Here is a 17,368-nt window from a genome sequence, read left to right on the forward strand (position 1 = left end):
ATTGCTGCAATAATGAGAAGGACGCTGACCTGGAGAGATGAGTTGTCATTCCATTGTATAAAGCCCTGATCAGACCACACCCAGACTATTTGTGCTCAAATTTGGTCCTCAGGATTTGAAAAGAGTGCAGAGGCAGATAACAAAGATGATATCAGAACTGTACAGTGTTCGTTATGAGGAGAGGCTGAGGGAATGTTGAGTTTCATAGACAGAAGAAGAAGAAGAAGGGATTATATGATTGAGACTTTGAAACTGTTGAGAGGTAGCCACAGGGTTGACACTTGAGAGTTCTTTCATTTAATGGAACATGGGAAGGAGTGAGGACATGGGGCCATCACTGGAAGTTGTGAGCAAGAAGGTAAGGAATGGTTTCTTTGCATGGAGGTTGGTTGAACCATGGAATGCATTGCCTGATAGAGTGGTCAGAGCCTGAATGGTTAATGAGTACAAGGAATGGTATGATAGACTGTGTTTTCTAGTGTTGACCTCCCATGATGAGTCTTGTGACTCCATGAACTTCCAAATCATAATGATCATAATAATAATAAAAACAAAACAAAAAACCTCCCATAAAGGAATTAGAGGAGTTATTTATTTTTAAATTACCATTTGTAAATGACTGAACTGAATAAACATGTATATAATATACTGCTACTGTACAAATTGTTGTTCATTCATATTTATTCCAAGTTTTCTTTCCTGCTTTTAGATTGTTGTGATGCAAGTGATGAATATGGCAGCACTATGGAATGCCTAAATAACTGCAAGTAAGTAGCAAAACTTGGGATCATTTATGAAAATTAAACTGATATTGACTTCAAAATTTATTACAAGTACTTTCTGATTTATATCGTTTCAAGATAACTTTTGTTAGCAAAGAGGCATCGGTAGTTTTTTTTTTTTTTGATACATTGAATCTCGAACTGAATAACATAAATGCACAAATAAATCCTCTAACATCTTTTCATTTCCTGAAGAGATTAGGCAGCATTCGTGTTTTTTCTAATTTTCTGGAAATCAGTAGACAGACAGTCTACTGATTTCACCATCATTCCTATAGCATATAGGAAAAAATATAAGTGGTGATGCTCATAATACTAATTATCTATTTCTATGCATGGTGTGTTCTATGATTGACTTTTTTAGAATTACTGACTTAAGAATTTTCCCTCCCCTCTCCCCCAGATACTTCTATCATTGCTAAAGATTGACTAATTTGGATATCAGCGCTGAAATGGTCCTTCTTTTGTATACTGGCTTAACATAATGGAAGTTACTGCAGTGCTTCAAAATCTGGTTTGCCACTGAGGACATAAGATTCTTTCATCCTCTTATTGGTTTCAGTGGACTTCACTGGTGAAAGTCAGTAAATGGCTCCCTACTACTGATTGATTAGTTATCATGTTTTCCTTTTTTAATCTCCTGTACTGATTTAATCACTTTTGGAAAAGAAAATAAACTATAAATGTAATGTAAGAATAACTGTAGATTGCATAATACATCCAGCATTGTATCATCTATGAGCTCAGTATGTCATTTAGAAGTGTTGTCGTTAAGACTAAGGTGGTAAAAGTGTTGTTATTAAGGTAATAAAATTATTGTGCACACAACAAGTCCACTATGACTGCTAAAACTATGTAAAAGTTGTACCTGGAGGTGGAAGGGAGAGACTGCTGCAGAGTTGCTACCACCATTTGACATAATTATCACCTCAGAATTGTAAGACTAGGAATGAAATGGACTGAAATTTCCAGTTGACTCCTGTAACAATATTGTGGAATGTGTTATGTAAGTGACAGCAGGCAGCATTACTGTCAGTTACTGGAGTATGCTATTTATGAAAGCCCATTGTACTACTAAAAATCCATTTTCATTAAACTGTGCATGTTTAAAATGGCAAAAAATAAATAAATAAACTTGTTAAGTGAATTCAGATCAGTGAAACATAATTTTTTGATGAGACAAGATTCAGCTTATACAACACAGATGGAATTTGATCAGTGAAACATATACCTGATGAAGCTAAAGATACCAAGCAATTTTATAAAACCTAAGTTTTTAATCCTCTTTCCTAAGTAAGCAAACAGACAAGTAAGTCAAGTTTGTGGCTGCATGTAGTGCAACACTAAGCAACTCATTGTAAAGGTGGAGTAAGCTCTGATCACTTTCCTTAGAATTTTCACCTAATGAAAGCACATTTCCTTGCGGAGATGTATGATGCTATGCATTAAAGTAATGGTCACTACCTAGACCGGTTTCCCTTTGTTTAAGTGTGGGGATACCTTTCCAAAAACTCGTAAAATCCCTCGGATCACCCAATAATGAGTGACCCGCAGGATCAGAAAGTCAGAAACTCAGTTGGCTCTACGCTGGGGCAGGCTCCCCCACCACTGAGCAGAGCTGCTCATTTGCTCATCTGGAAGGGTAACAGCAACTACCGTGCCTCAGTTAACTTCACAGGCTACAGAATTGCCATTCATTACCCCACCACGTAGGCCCTGGGTGACAGCAACAGCCGAGCCTTAGTTAAAACTTCACAGGCTACAGCATTGCCATTCATCATCCAAGCTTCCAACCAGTTTCGACCTTTATTGAGGTCTCGTCAGTGGGAGCCAGACCTAAAAAATGCCAATGGTGAAGTAATACAGAACTTATAAATTTTACCTAAACAAGTTGCCATAAGGTGCTTTGACCTCATTAAATAAAAATCTCAGGATGAGAGTATGATGTAGAAAGTTTTTTTACCTTGGGTATATATTATGTTAAAGATACCAAGCAATTTTATATAAGCTCCTAGCTTATATTTTTAAGCTTTTTTCCCAAGTAAGCAAACAGACAAGTAAAATTCTAAGGAAAGTGATCAGAGCTTACTCCACCTTTATGAGTTGCACTACGTGCAGCTGCAAACTTGACTTACTTGTCTGTTCGCTTACTTGGGAAAAAGGATTAAAAACCCAGCTTATATAAAATTGCTTGGTATCTTTAACATAATATATACCCAAGGTAAAAAAAATTTCTACATCTTACTCTCATCCTGAGATTTTTATTTAATGAGGTCAAAGCACCTTATGGCAACTTGTTTAGGTAAAATTTATAAGCTCTGTATTACTTCACCGTGGCATTTTTTAGGTCTGACTCCCACTGACGAGACCTCAATAAAGGTCGAAACCGGTCTGGGTAGTGACCATTACCTTAATGCATAGCATCATACATCTCCGCAAGGAAATATGCTTTGCATTAGGGGAAAATTCTAAGGAAAGTGATCCGATCTTACTCCACCTTTACAACTAGTTGCCTAGTGTTGCACTACGTGCAGCCACAAACTTGATTACTTCTCTGTTTGCTTACTTGGGAAAAAAAGGATTAAAAACCTAGTTTATATAAAATTGCTTGGTATCTTTAACATAATATATACCCAAGGTAAAAACTTTCTACACCTGATGAAGCTGTTCACCAACACTGTTTTTTTGAAAAATAAAGTTGAATTTCTTGCTTATCAGATGGCTTACTTCCATTAGAAAGTAAGGGATTGATGACACAAGCAATTTACAGACAAAAATTACTAGTAGTGGTGGCAGGCAGTAGATGGCATTGTATGTAGATGATGATAGTAGTAATGGCTTAGTGTAGTTGTTGGATTAAATGGTGGAGACGGAGAGTTGTAGAGTAGTTGCCCTCCTTCGATGAGTCCTTGGACTCCTTGGAGGTGTCATGTAATAATAATTTTTTTTTCTGCAGTCTTTGATTATGAGGATTATGTGTAGATGAGTGAGGAGTATTAATCCCACCTACTTCGAAGCTTGGGTTAGTTTTTATGAAGAGAGTGGGATCAGCCTTAACTATTTATTCATATTTGTAGATTTAGGGACTCAAAAACACACGTGTTGAACAGATTATTTTATTAATTACAAATAAAATAAAACTTGATGTTTCGACCTCTATATCGAGGTCATCATCGGAAGAATACAACTGTATACAGAACCAAGCTACATGCTCATGCTTTCTATATCAGTAAACTAAATCTACGTAGTTAATAAATCTTTTTTCTAGCCTGACCTCTAGTGATAGAAAGGAAAAACATAAATAAATAAAGAAAGAAAGAAAATTATAAAAAAAAAAAAAAAAAATATATATATATATATATATATATATATATTATAAATAGATAAATGCAACTACAATAAACTGTTAGAGTCCTATGTATTAATATTCTGGATAGTTACAAAATGATTTCTTTCAGTTGCTATTGAATGATCTAAACACTTCACCAGGTCACCAGGTTGTCTTCTTGTAGTAAGAATTTTTCTAATGCTAGTTTAGGATGTTATACAGGTTGTAGATGGGTCCTCCACATTCTTGAAATGGTGAGGCCATCATTTTTGTTGAGATTTGGGTTGTGTTTGAGCATTTCACAAGACTCTTTAAATTTTCTCTCAAACCAGGTTTTGGTGTGGTGTAGGGACTTGGTATTTTTCCAGTCAATTCTATGGTATGTTTGGAGTGCATTGTCAGAAAGGCCTGTTTTACCGAAGTGGAGATATTTAATGTGTCGTTTGTGTTCGTCTTGTCTGATTGGGATAGTTCGCCCTGTTTCCCCTATGTATGGTATGTTACATGTGCAGTGTATTTTGTATACCCCTGGGTGTGCTAGGTGTGGAAGAGGATCTTTAGAGGAACCGAGTAGGTGTCTTAGCTTATTTGGGGGTTTAAAGGTGGTTTTAATGTTGTATTTGCGAAGGGTTCTGTCTATTTTTTCAGAAATGCCTCTAACATAAGGAATGGCAATGGCATTCTTGAAATCTTTTTTTGTTCTTACTGGTATCTTTATGGAGGATCTTGTGAATAGTTTTTTTATTTTATCCATTTTTGATAAATGTTTGGTTGATGATTTTGTATTCTTGGTTTAGAGCCTGTTCATTCGAACAAATAGTTAAGGCTCTGTGTTTAAGGGTGCTTATGACACCTAATTTTTGTGTTGGCTGGTGGTAAGAATTTTTGTGTATGTATTGACCTGTGTGTGTAGGTTTGCGGTAAACTGAGAAGGAGAGACAGCCAGAGGGAAGACGTGTGACAAGTGTGTCTAGGAAAGGAAGAGAGTCGTTTTTTCCCATTTCAATGGTGAATTGGATACGTTTGTGTTGTTTGTTTAGGTGGCTAAGGAATGTATTTAGAGCTTCGTGGACGTGGGGCCAAACGGCGAAAATATCGTTGACGTATCTGAGCCAAATTTTGGGCTTTAGACATGCTGTCTCTAGAGCACGTTGCTCAAAGTCTTCCATATAAAAGTTAGCTATTGGGGGAGAAAGTGGTGAGCCCATGGCTGTACCTTCTTTTTGAAGGTAAAAATTGTTTTGCCATACGAAATATCCGGAGCGGAGTACGTGGGCAAAAAGGGCCGTGATGTCATGTGGAAATATGTTCTGTAGTAGCAAGATCGTGTCATTGATTGGGACATTGGTGAAAAGGGAAGTTATGTCAAAGCTGACTAATAAATCTTGGTCGGTGAGTGTAATGTTTTTGATTTTACTGATGAAATGTTGTGTATTTTTTATGTAGGAAGGGGACTGACCTACCAATTCCTTGAGTGTGGCAGCTAATTTTTTTGCTAAGAGATAATTTGGGCTGTCAATTCCTTCAACAATTGGGTGAAGTGGTGTGCCAGGTTTGTGTATTTTTGGCAGGCCATAAATTCTGGGCGCACGGGCATACTGAGGTATTAATTTTTTTGTCGTTTCTTCGGACCATGTGTGGACGGATTTGATTAATTCAGTTGTTTTCTTTTTGTTACGTTTTGTGGTTAACCTTTTGGTAGGTGTTATGGTCCGATATTAACTGGTTCATTTTTTCAATGTATGTCGTACGGTCTAACAGGACGGTGGAATTGCCTTTATCGGCTTTCGTTATTATAATATCCTGGTTATTTTTTAAGGATTTAAGGGCTAGATTTTCGGTTTTGTTTATGTTGGTGTTTAGTTTTTTGTTAGAATTTAGTATACACGATGTTTCCATTCGTATTTTATCAGCCAGAATGGTGGTTGTTTTTGTAGTTGTATTTATCTATTTATAATATATATATATATATATATTTTTTTTTTATAATTTTCTTTCTTTCTTTATTTTTGTTTTTCCTTTCTATCACTAGAGGTCAGGCTAGAAAAAAGATTTATTAACTACGTAGATTTAGTTTACTGATATAGAAAGCATGAGCACGTAGCTTGGTTCTGTATACAGTTGTATTCTTCCGATGATGACCTCAATATAGAGGTCGAAACATCAAGTTTTATTTTATTTGTAATTAATAAAATAATCTGTTCAACATGTGTGTTTTTGAGTCCCTAAATCTACAAATATGAGTGCTGATCACCGTGTAACCCTAAAAGAAAGACTTAACTATTTATGTTGTTGTTACTGTTTATGTATGGGATGTAGGCATTGGATGCTGGTGATTTGTGTATATTAGTGTTAATGGTATATTAACTTTGTTAAGGTTGTTGAGTTGTGTGGGTATCTGATGTGATCTCACAAAAGAACTGTATGAGTTGTTGAAGGTCGTGTTATACAATATGTGTCTCTGTTGTTTCGATAGGTGATGTTGGAGTAATTCCTTATTAATGTTATGTAGCATTTCAGGTTTTTAATGCTCAGGATTCTATGTGTCACCATGTGCTGGTCGGATATTGGTTGCTGCGTATAAGGTGTCTAAATCACTGTTGACACAATTTTCCTATGTAATATTTTTAATTTTGTTAGGTGGCTGTTTGATGTGTTTGCATAGATTGTTATACCATATCTGAATAGGGATTCGCAGATACTGTGATATAGAAGTTTTTTTTATGTTGGATGGAATAATGTCTTTTACTTGGAAGAGTTTTGCTGCAATGATCCAGAGTTTGGTATGTAGGTATTCTATATGTTTTGTCCATTTAAGGTGGCAATTATCTATGTAGAGACCAAGGTATTTTGCATGTGTTAGAGGTTTGATTTTGCGACATTGGCAGGTTTTTTTTTTTGTTAATGTAGCGGCATGTGTGTGACAGTGTATCGATAGTGGTGCGGGGCGCATGATTCTTGGGTTGTGTATTATCAGCATCTGTGTTTTGGTGCCGTTGATTACAATTGCACTTTGGTAGAAGTATGTTGTGATTTCATTTAGGCCTTGTTGTGCTTTGGAGAGAGCCATGTTGATGTCTGTGTGTGTATTGCTAGTAGTGTGGTGTCATCTGCTTACTGAAATATTTGACTTCTTATGGTCATGTTATGAACATCGTTAATGTATATGTTGAATAGAGTGAGTAATAATATGGTGACTTGAGGGACACAGTGTTTTATTTGTATACCCCGGCTGTGACATGTACCTATTTTGGTTACTTGTGTTCTCTTTGAGAGGTAGTTCCTGAACATTGTATGCAGTGTTCCTCTTATACCTATTGAGTATAGTTTGGTGAGTAGTATGTCATGTTCAGGTGTATCGCATGCTTTGGTTAAGTCAAGCAGTATAAGGATGGCGTACTTGTTTTTGTCGAGAGCTTTCTTTATTGCGTTGGCAATGTCTTCTAATAAAGTGATGGTGCTTTTTGTTTTCTGAAAGCCGTATTGGTTTTGTGAGATGATGTTGTACTTCTGTAAATAGTTCTGTAGTCTGGTGTGTGTTATTTTTTCTAGAATTTATTAAATGACTGGTAGGGTAGCTATTGGTCTGTGGTTCTGAGTATCGTTTCTTTTACAATGTTTGTAAATTGGCATAATTATTGCAGTTTTTAGTTGTTGTGGAATAATGCCAGTGTCGAATATTATGTTCACAAGTCTCAAAAGTATTGGATTTATTTGTTCAAAGTGTGTTATAAGGTCTGTGAGTCTTATTTTGTCTACTCCTGGAGTGGTCTTTGGTTTTAGTTGTAAGAGTGCTTCTTTCAGTTCCTGTTTTGTTACGGGTGGAAAATACATAGTTGTTAACTTTGTGTCGGTAGTTTTTTGTTGATCATTGGTAGATTGTCTTTTTTGAGTTGTGCGATATTGTTTGTGAAGGCATGGTTGAATGAGTCTGCTAGTTCCTCTTGGTTTGTGTCCTGACCGAAGCATATAATAATAATAATGGATGTCCTGAAACAAAAGTCACCCATAACTGAAATAAAAAGTTAAGCATGCTACACATCTAATGATTACTAACTAAATGTGCAAGGAATATTATTGCATACCCCCACCCCAACATTTTATCATCTATGTACAAAACAGAATGTATAGCTCCTAGTAAAAGAAGAGACATTAAAAGATTACTTACAGAGAAAAAAAAATCAGAATGCTATTATTGCCTGATCCTAATCCATCCAGATTTTATCACTGCCATGTTAAGCATTACTGGCAATTCCTATGGCATTATTTCCTGCATACAACAGGCAGTTCTTTTTGTTCTAAGAGAAATGCAGGAAATAATGAGTATGGCATCATGAATATTTGGTACATTGTTCACAGACTGATTTCCAACATGCAAGAGAGAGAGAGAGATGTGCTGTGATAATAAAGGCAAACATACCAAAGTGAGTTGGTATGTTTCAACTCTATAGCAACTCAATGAGTTGCCTCAGCTTGCACTACCTAATGGATCAGGTGCTGCACTATCCAGGTATTTGCTTACGCTTGGAATCACCGAACTTTATATAGTTTCTATATTCGACATGAAACTCTTTGAGTTTCTTATTCGGCTAGGATATAATATCCCTTAACTTAAAAAAGGCAAACAGTTATTAAACGAGCTGCTAAGAGGTAAAAAAAAATTGATCATGTAGAATTCTTGTATTTTTATAATTGCACATTACTATTTGTTTAATGTATTTACTTTATAATGTACAGATAAGCCAAATAGCAGCATACAGAAAGTATGCTGCTATTTGGCTTACACAATACTGTTTTACATTTTGTAATTCCTTACAATTACACAAAAGCTAATATTTTCAACATAATTTTCTTTTTTTATTTTATGGAGAAGTTTCACAATAAAAATTTTACTTTCTTTTACAACATGGTATTTCATACACTTCTTTTTTTTTGCATTATGGAATCCTTTCTGTAAAAAAGGGTGTATATATCAGAAATAAAGGGGTAGAGTTTGTTGCATTGGTCAATATGTTGGGACCTCAGATTGTAGGCATAAGTGAGACCAGAATCAGACATGCAAACTGCTATCAAGTGTAAAGGGTACAGTATTTTTAGGAAGGATAGATAAGATAGAAGAGGAGGGGACATGCTGCTAATAATATCAGATGACTTGAATCCAGTTAGTATTGAGACCTATGATTGTAGTACAGTATTTCATGTGGTAGTGAGTTTGAAGCCATCTGGTGTGAGTGTGAGGGGAATCTAACACAATCAAATACATACTAGGGTGTTGTTACAGAGCTGGTGGATTGGTTGCTAGTGATAAAGAAATGCATCACCAAATAGAGAAGATGGATGCAAAAAGAATAATCATAATGGGAGATTTTAATTATCCAAACATCGATTACTCACTTACTTAATCCTCTTCACTCCACCTAGAAGCATAGATCTTCCACCATCATTTCCACCGGACACTGTTTTTTGCCTCTGTTTTTATTTGGTTCCAATTTTTATTAACATTTGTTATTTCTTTCAATATTGTTCTTTTCCATGTTTCTCTTGGCCTTCCCCATCTTCTTCTGCCCTGCAGGTTCCAATCTAGAGCCTCTTTTACTATTATTTTATCCTCTTCCTCAACACATGACCCAACCACCTTCATTTCCTTTCACATATCTGTTGCAACATGGGTTTCTGATTTGGTCTCTACCATAGTTCTTAATTTGATATTTGTTTTGGCCAATATATTCCCAGTATCATTCTTAAACACTTATTTAAGAAGACCTAGACATTATTAACTATCTTATTTTTTTATGTTTAGCATCTATGTTTCTGATCCATACATAAGTATTACTTTTACATTTGAGTTAAATATTCTCATTTTAGTTTTTATAGACAAGTTCTTATTTCTAAGTTGGTCGAAAGTTAAATAAGCCAGCTGGTTCCTTCTATTTATATCTTCAATAGTTCCTCCTTTTATTGATAATATTGAACCAAGGTATATAAACTGTTCTACTTCTTTAAGTGGTATATCTTCTATTATTATGTGTCTATTTTGATTTGCAATTATTTTCATCAACATTGTTTTTCATCAACAGAGGGAACAAGAGGTTCAAGAGTTTTGGGTTTGGTCATAGCATCCGAACAACTGATAATAACTGAGATTACATCTTCCTGTTGGAGAGAGTGACCATGTGGTTTTGACTTGGAAGATGAATAGACATGCAGGAGTATCAAAGAAAAGAGAACATATGTGGAATTATTATTATTATTATTATTATTATTATTATTACAATACAGAGCCAAGAGGCTATTTTTTACCGGCGGCATAAATTAAATTAAGGGGATAATAAATCCCTCATTATTTTAAAGCCGGATACGAAACTCGGAGATCGAAATCTAAGATCTAAGAGTTTCATGCCGAAGAACTATTGGCAAGTCCAAGTGTAAGTCATCACCTGGGTAGTACAATACTAGGGCAACTCGTTGCAAAGGTGGAGCAAGTTCCGTCACATCCTTAATATTTTCTCATAATGTAAAACTAAGCTCCTAGGAGATGTACTACTGTTTTACATTATGAGGAGAGGTCACTACCCAGACCGGTTTCGACCTTTATTGAGGTCTCATCAGTGAGCAGGTAGACGTGGAATACCAAGGTTTAAGTGAATCGAACTTACATATGCCCCTACTAACGAATTGCCAGACCGGTGTACCCATATATTATTATTACTACGATAAACAGCCAAGAGGCTATTTTTTTTTTCTGGCGGCGTAAATTAAGTTAAGGGGATAATAAATCTCTCATTATTTTAAAGCTGGATATGAAACTCGGAGATCGAAATCTAAGATCTAAGAGTTTCATGCCAAAGAACTATCTATCTATCGGCGAGTCCAAGCATAAGTCATCACCTGGGTAGTACATAGGGCAACTCGTTGCAAAGGTGGAGAAAGCTCTGTCACTATTCTTAATATTTTCTAATAATGTACAACGCAGCTCCTAGAAGCTGCGTTGCACATTATGAGAATTATTCATTAGTAGGGGTATATGTAAGGATAATGTACAACGCAGCTCCTAGGAGCTGCGTTTTTACATTATGAGAAAATATTAAGGATAGTGACGGAGCTTGCTCCACCTTTGCAATGAGTTGTCAATGTGTTGTACTACCCAGGTGATGACTTATCCTTGGACTCACCGATAGTTCTTCGGCATGAAACTCTTAGATCTTAGATTTTGATCTCTGAAGTTTCGTATCCGGCTTTAAAATAATGAGGGATTTATTATTTCCTTAACTTTATTATTATTATTATTATTATTATTATTATTACAGGTGACTCCAAGGAGTCCTTAGACTCATCGAGGGAGGCCCTAAACATCATGTCCATCACAACTATTCAACATTCGCACAGTATCTATCATACTTTGCCTTGAACTCATTTACTGTCATAGCACCCACAACAGACTCTGGCAACTTATTCCACTCATTCACCACTCAAAAAAGTAAAAAACCCAGCTCTAACACCCTTACTAACCACACTCTTTACCAGCTTCCATGGATGTCCCCTAGTCCTCCCACCACCAGTCCTGTTCTCAAAAATATCCTCTGAATTAATCCTATAGAAACCCTTCAGCAATTCGAATGTCTCAATCATTTCTCCACTTTTCCGCCTATCAACCAATTTCTGCAACCCACAAATCTTCAACCTGCTTTCATAAGGTTCATTCCATAGACCTGCTATCATCTTGGTCACTCACCTCTGGATTCTCTCAACCTCCACCCCCATCAAGAAGAAACCCTGGTACCCATACCTGGGCACAGTAGTCTAGATGGGGGGTCTTATCAAGGCTCGATACAGAGGAACAATAACCTGTTTGTCTCTGCTTGTTAAAGTATTTTTCAGCAACCAAGTGATTTGATGAGCTGATTTAACCACTTTTGCGATGTGCCCCCCCCTAAACTTCAACTCCCTATCCACCAACACTCCCAAATCCCTGGCCTCATCAATCTCCTGGAGTACAGTTCCACCAATGTGATATACTGCTGCTAATCTTTTCACCCCAAAATGCATAACCTTACATTTTGCCACATTAAATTGACATCCATTCTCCTTAGCTTAGACCTCCAATCTATCCAAATCATCCTGCAAAATTTTGACATCTTCTGCATTCACTATTGCTCTACCCAACTTTGCATCATCAGCGAACAAATGAACCGTTCCTCTCAGTTCCTTCCCTATATCGTTAATGAACAAATTAAACAGCAGTAGTCCAAGAACAGAACCCTGCGACACACCACTTGTCACAGGCCATCTTTTGTACTCTACTCTTGAGTAAACTACTCTCTGGTATCTCTGCATCAACCACTCTCCTATCCATCTCACCAACCCTATATCCATTCCCATATGTTGCAGTTTACGGATTAGAATTCCATGTGGTATCCTAAGGCCTTAGCCAGGTCCAGCAGTATCACTGTAAACCCATTACCCCTATCCAGTTCAGCCGTCACTGTGTTATAAAACCTGAGCAAGTTACTGAGGCATGATCTACCCTTCACAAAACCATGCTGTCCCCCCCCCCCCCCATACAGTATCTCATTTTCATCAGTCCATTCCTGTATTTTTCCCTTGACTACTTTCTCCAAGACCTTGACGACTCCTGATATGCTGATCGGTCGGTAATTTGCAACAGCAGTCTTGGATCCTCCTTTATGCAGTGGAACTATTTTCCCCTCTTTCCACACCCTTTGGGACTAAACCAGATCCGAGACTCAGATTAAACAATATGGTCAAGGGCACTGACAATTCTTTAGCCGCTTCACGTAAGACCCATGCTGGTATAGCATCCAATCCCACAGATGTATTCACATTAAGGTTCTGTAATAGACTATTCACCTCCACTTCATTCACCACAATTCCCATATAAACTATTGGTTCCTTCATTCCTTCAATGTCACCACCTGGATGATATACTCTTGCAAAGTGCTAGCTCAGTAATTCCACTATATCGACTGATTCGGTGACCTCCCTACCATCGGCATTCCTTAAAATCATTCTGCCATGTACAGTTTTTCTTTTACTTGCAGCATATTGAAAAAACTGTATGGGATTCTCTTTAGCTTGCATGGCTGATTTCCTTTCATAATCCACTTTTGCTTTTCTTACTACACTCGTTACCCTTCTGGCCTGCGCTTTATATCGTTCTTGTGCCTGCAGGTCATCTTTCTCCTTAAATTTCTTCCAAAGTTGTTTCTTTCTTTTTTTGCAACTCAAGTTTAATGGTGTTATTCATCCATTTAACCCCTACTTAATTTACTATTCAGACTAGGTATACAGTGAGCCATAACCTCATTCCTTGCAAATGCTCCTTGACCACTTCCCGTGCCCTATCAACATCCAGCCCTTGGAGTTTTGCATGCCATGGCACTGAACCAAGCAATCTCCTAAGCTTGTCATACTTGCCAGCATGGAAATTCCACATGTACCCTGTCTTAAGTGAAAATTTCACACATTTAGCCACCTCCCAGGTCAAGACCCTGTGTGATCACTCTCACCAACATGGTCATATTCATTACAGTCAAATTCTCAGATGCTATTACTAGGTCAAGCACTCTTGAATCCCCTAGTATTTTCCATTACATGCTGTTGGATTCTGAATGAGGAGAACTGGAAATTATTAATACTTCATTCAGAGTCCAACATAATCTGCCATTCCCTAAGCCAAATTTGCTCATCAGACTAATAATCTCTTGTTAATAGTATGCTATTCATATGATTTCTTTCAAGTTATGTTTATTAATATTTATTTGTTCATTTATTATTTTTATATGAAGTACTGTTATAAAAACTATGTGTTAATTATCACTTGTATATTATGAGATTAATATTACTAAAACAGAGATAAAAACTGTAAAATATGTAATCTTTTTATGTTGGTAAAATGTAATGTCAGAACCTTGTATGAAGCAGGTAAGCTAAGAAATGCTATCCAAGAAATGAAAAGACTTGAAATTGGAATTTTAGGAATGAGTGAAGTTAGGTGGCCAGGATCAGGCAAAACTCAAGTCAATGACATGACAATGTATCACTCTGGAAATTGCGAAAACAACCATCAAAACGGAGTTGGAATAATAATAAACAAAGATATCAATAAGTCACTGTTGAGCTTCATCCCTTACTCAGATAGGATGATGTTATTAAAACTGAAAGTACAACCACTAGATGTTAATCTTATACAAGTCTATGCCCCTACTGCTGACAAGAGTGATACAGAGATTAAAGGATTTTATGATCAATTAAAAGAACTAATGAAAAACACAAAAAAGCATGATATTAACATAGTCATGGGTGATTTCAATGCTAAAGTTGGGAAAGGTAGAAGTGGAGATGCAGTTGGTGAACATGGACTGGGCTTCTGCCAGGAAGAGGAGCTAATAATCACAAACACATGGTTTAAGCTACCACCTCGAAGATTGTATACTTGGCGATTACCACAGGATAATAATGGGAATATAGTCAGAAACCAAATTGATTACTTACTAATTAATCAACGATTTCGAAGTTCTATAAAGAGTACAAAAACCTATCCTAGTGCAGATATTGCTTCTGATCTTAACCTACTGGTGGCAGAGTTACAACTTAGACTGAAAGCTATGCTTAAGAAACATCAACAAAAAAGATTTGATTTGGGAAAATTAAAAAACACAGAGATAAGAAGCAAATTGAGTCAAGATCTGAATCAAAAGCTAGCACTTATCAAGAAATGACATCATGAGGGTTGATGAATCGTGGGACAAATTGAAATCTGTCTTCATAGAGAAATGTACCAATACCTTATGTCCTAATAGAGCAGTAAAAAAGAAAGATTGGATGACTGATGAAATTCTTTCTCTCATGGATCAACGCAGATCATATAAAAATCATAATCCAACAAAATATACAGCGGTTCAGAAAATTATTAAACACAAGATCAAAAAAGCAAAAGAAATCTGGATGAATGAAAAATGTAAAGAAATAGAAATTCTGCAGGAAAAACATGACAATTTTAATCTACACAAAAAGATGAAAGAGACCTCAGGTATATATAAGAAAAAACAATTCTGTATCCTTCGAAACAAAAAAGGGAGAAATTATATCCAAAAAGGATGACAAAATACAAGAATGGGTGAAATATATAGAAGAACTCTTTACTGATAACAGACAGAACCCAGAAAATACTTATGAACATATGGAAGGTCCATGCATTCTAAAATCAGAGGTAGAATGTGCATTAACCTCAGCTAAAAATGGTAAAGCCCTAGGACCAGATAGAATACCAGCAGAAATAGTAAAGTTATTAGAAGGTGACAACATTAACATATTAGTAAAGCTATTTAATAAGATCTACGATACAGGCATAATCCCTCAAGACTGGTTACAGTCGACCTTCATCATGCTACCTAAAAAAGTAAATGCGAAAACTTGTAATGACTATAGAATGATCAGCCTAATGAGTCACGTTCTCAAAATGTTTCTGAAAATAATTCAAAAAAGAATATACAGAAAACACCATCAGTGATACCCAATTCGGCTTTAGAAATGGCTTGGGAACAAGAGAGGCCCTTTTCTGTTCTCAGATCTTATTTCAAAAATGTATTGACCAAAACAAGGCAAAATTCATTTGCTTCATCGACTTCGAGAAAGCATTTGACAAAGTCCAACATGCTAAAATGATTGTACTATTAAAAAGAATTGGATTAGATGGTAAAGTTATCAGGATCATTGAAAACTTATATTGGAACCAAAAGGCATCTGTTCAAGTTGATGACATTATTACAGACTCCATTAACATCAAACGAGGAGTAAGGCAAGGATGTGTGCTGTCACCTCTTCTTTTTAACATCTACTCAGAAGCCATATTTCAAAAAGTCTTGGAAGGAAGAAAGGAAGGGATTAGTGTAAATGGTGAAATCATCAGTAACATCCGATATGCTGATGATACAGCTCTTCTGGCTGACAATATTCAGGATCTTCAAAATCTTTTGGAACTAATAAATGCAGAGAGTGAAAAAATGGAATTAAAAATAAATATCACCAAAACTAAATTCATGGTCATAAGTAAGAAACCAATTCTTAATTTAGCACTTTCTTTAAATAGGAAACAAATAGAAAGAGTGGCAAAGTTTAAATATCTCGGATGCTGGTTAAATGAAGATTGCAATCCAGAAATGGAAATAAAAGTTAGAATTGAAATGGCAAGAAAAAATTTTCTCTTGATGAAATCAACACTGTGTAACCGCAGTTTAAACTTAGAGCTTAGAGTACACATGGTTAAATACTATGTATGGTCTGTACTGCTGTACGGTGCAGAAACTTGGACCTCGAAGACAACATCAATAAAAAGACTTGAAGCCTTTGAGATGTGGTTATACAGACGAATGTTAAAAATCCCATGGACAGCAAAAACGTCCAATCAGGAAGTACTGGAACAAATGGGGAAATCACATGAACTTTAAGATACCATAAAAAGAAGGAAAACTGCATATCTTGGTCACCTACTTCGTAATGAAAAATATAAGATACTTCAATTGATTATAAAAGGGAAGATAAATGGAAGAAGAGGACAAGGAAGACGAAGAAAATCTTGGCTGGCAGATATCAGACAGTGGACTGGTATGAACTCTGAGAGACTGCTCAGAATAGCTGAGAATCGCTCAAAATTTGCCAAGGTGGTCGCCGACCTCCGATAGGAGATGGCACTCAAAGAAGAAGAAGAAGTAAAATGTAATGTATCCAAGTAATTCTTCAAAATAAGACTTGTTTAGTTGTTGTGAGAAATTATGTTATTTTTAGCCAGCGCATGCTTTAACGTGAGTTACTGTACAGTATGTAAGAAGCAGTTCGGTATCAACAAAAACCAGTCAGAACCAGATTTTGGCGGGAAAAGAGAGTAGGATGTTATGAGCAAGACATGAAAAAGAAGTAACACAGGAAAGAGGAAAGAGAAATAATCTGTGGTCGAACGGAGTAGAAAGGACTGGGAACCGCTCTGTATTTTGACTTATCTTTCTTTGAGCTCTTATTCTTTTATAAATTCCTATCACCTCGCAGAAGGATAGTGTTGGATGAAAGGATAATAAGAATGAGTAAGAAATATTGAAAGTTAGACAATTACGAGCAAGAAGATAAATTCTCCCAAGTTAACTAATCTGTTACTGAAACCCAGGATCCTATAATATTTGTGTGCTCTCAAAGTGTATGTATTTCAGAACCAAAGAGTGTTTCTAGGATTCTCGATAATGAGGAA

General features: G+C 36.2%; 1 protein-coding gene across 3 annotated transcripts in view; it reads left to right on the forward strand.

Annotated features, from left to right (window-relative positions):
* The first annotated feature begins 714 nt into the window (after positions 1-714).
* Positions 715-17,368, forward strand: part of LOC150100155 (glucosidase 2 subunit beta-like) — a 283,833-nt gene continuing 267,179 nt past the window's right edge. For all 3 annotated transcript variants that reach the window (XR_016549237.1, XM_090402550.1, XM_090402551.1), the window contains exon 1: positions 715-767. Coding sequence is in view for 2 of the 3 variants with exons in the window: in XM_090402550.1 (XP_090258676.1) it covers positions 745-767 (23 nt within the window). In the remaining variant the exon portion in view is untranslated. The remainder of the gene's footprint in view (positions 768-17,368) is intronic.

This window comes from Typopeltis vanoorti, chromosome 13 (genome assembly GCF_054136105.1).
Source record: "Typopeltis vanoorti isolate ZY-2024b chromosome 13, IOZ_Tvanoo_1.0, whole genome shotgun sequence".
Classification (NCBI taxonomy): Eukaryota; Metazoa; Arthropoda; class Arachnida; order Uropygi; family Thelyphonidae; genus Typopeltis; species Typopeltis vanoorti.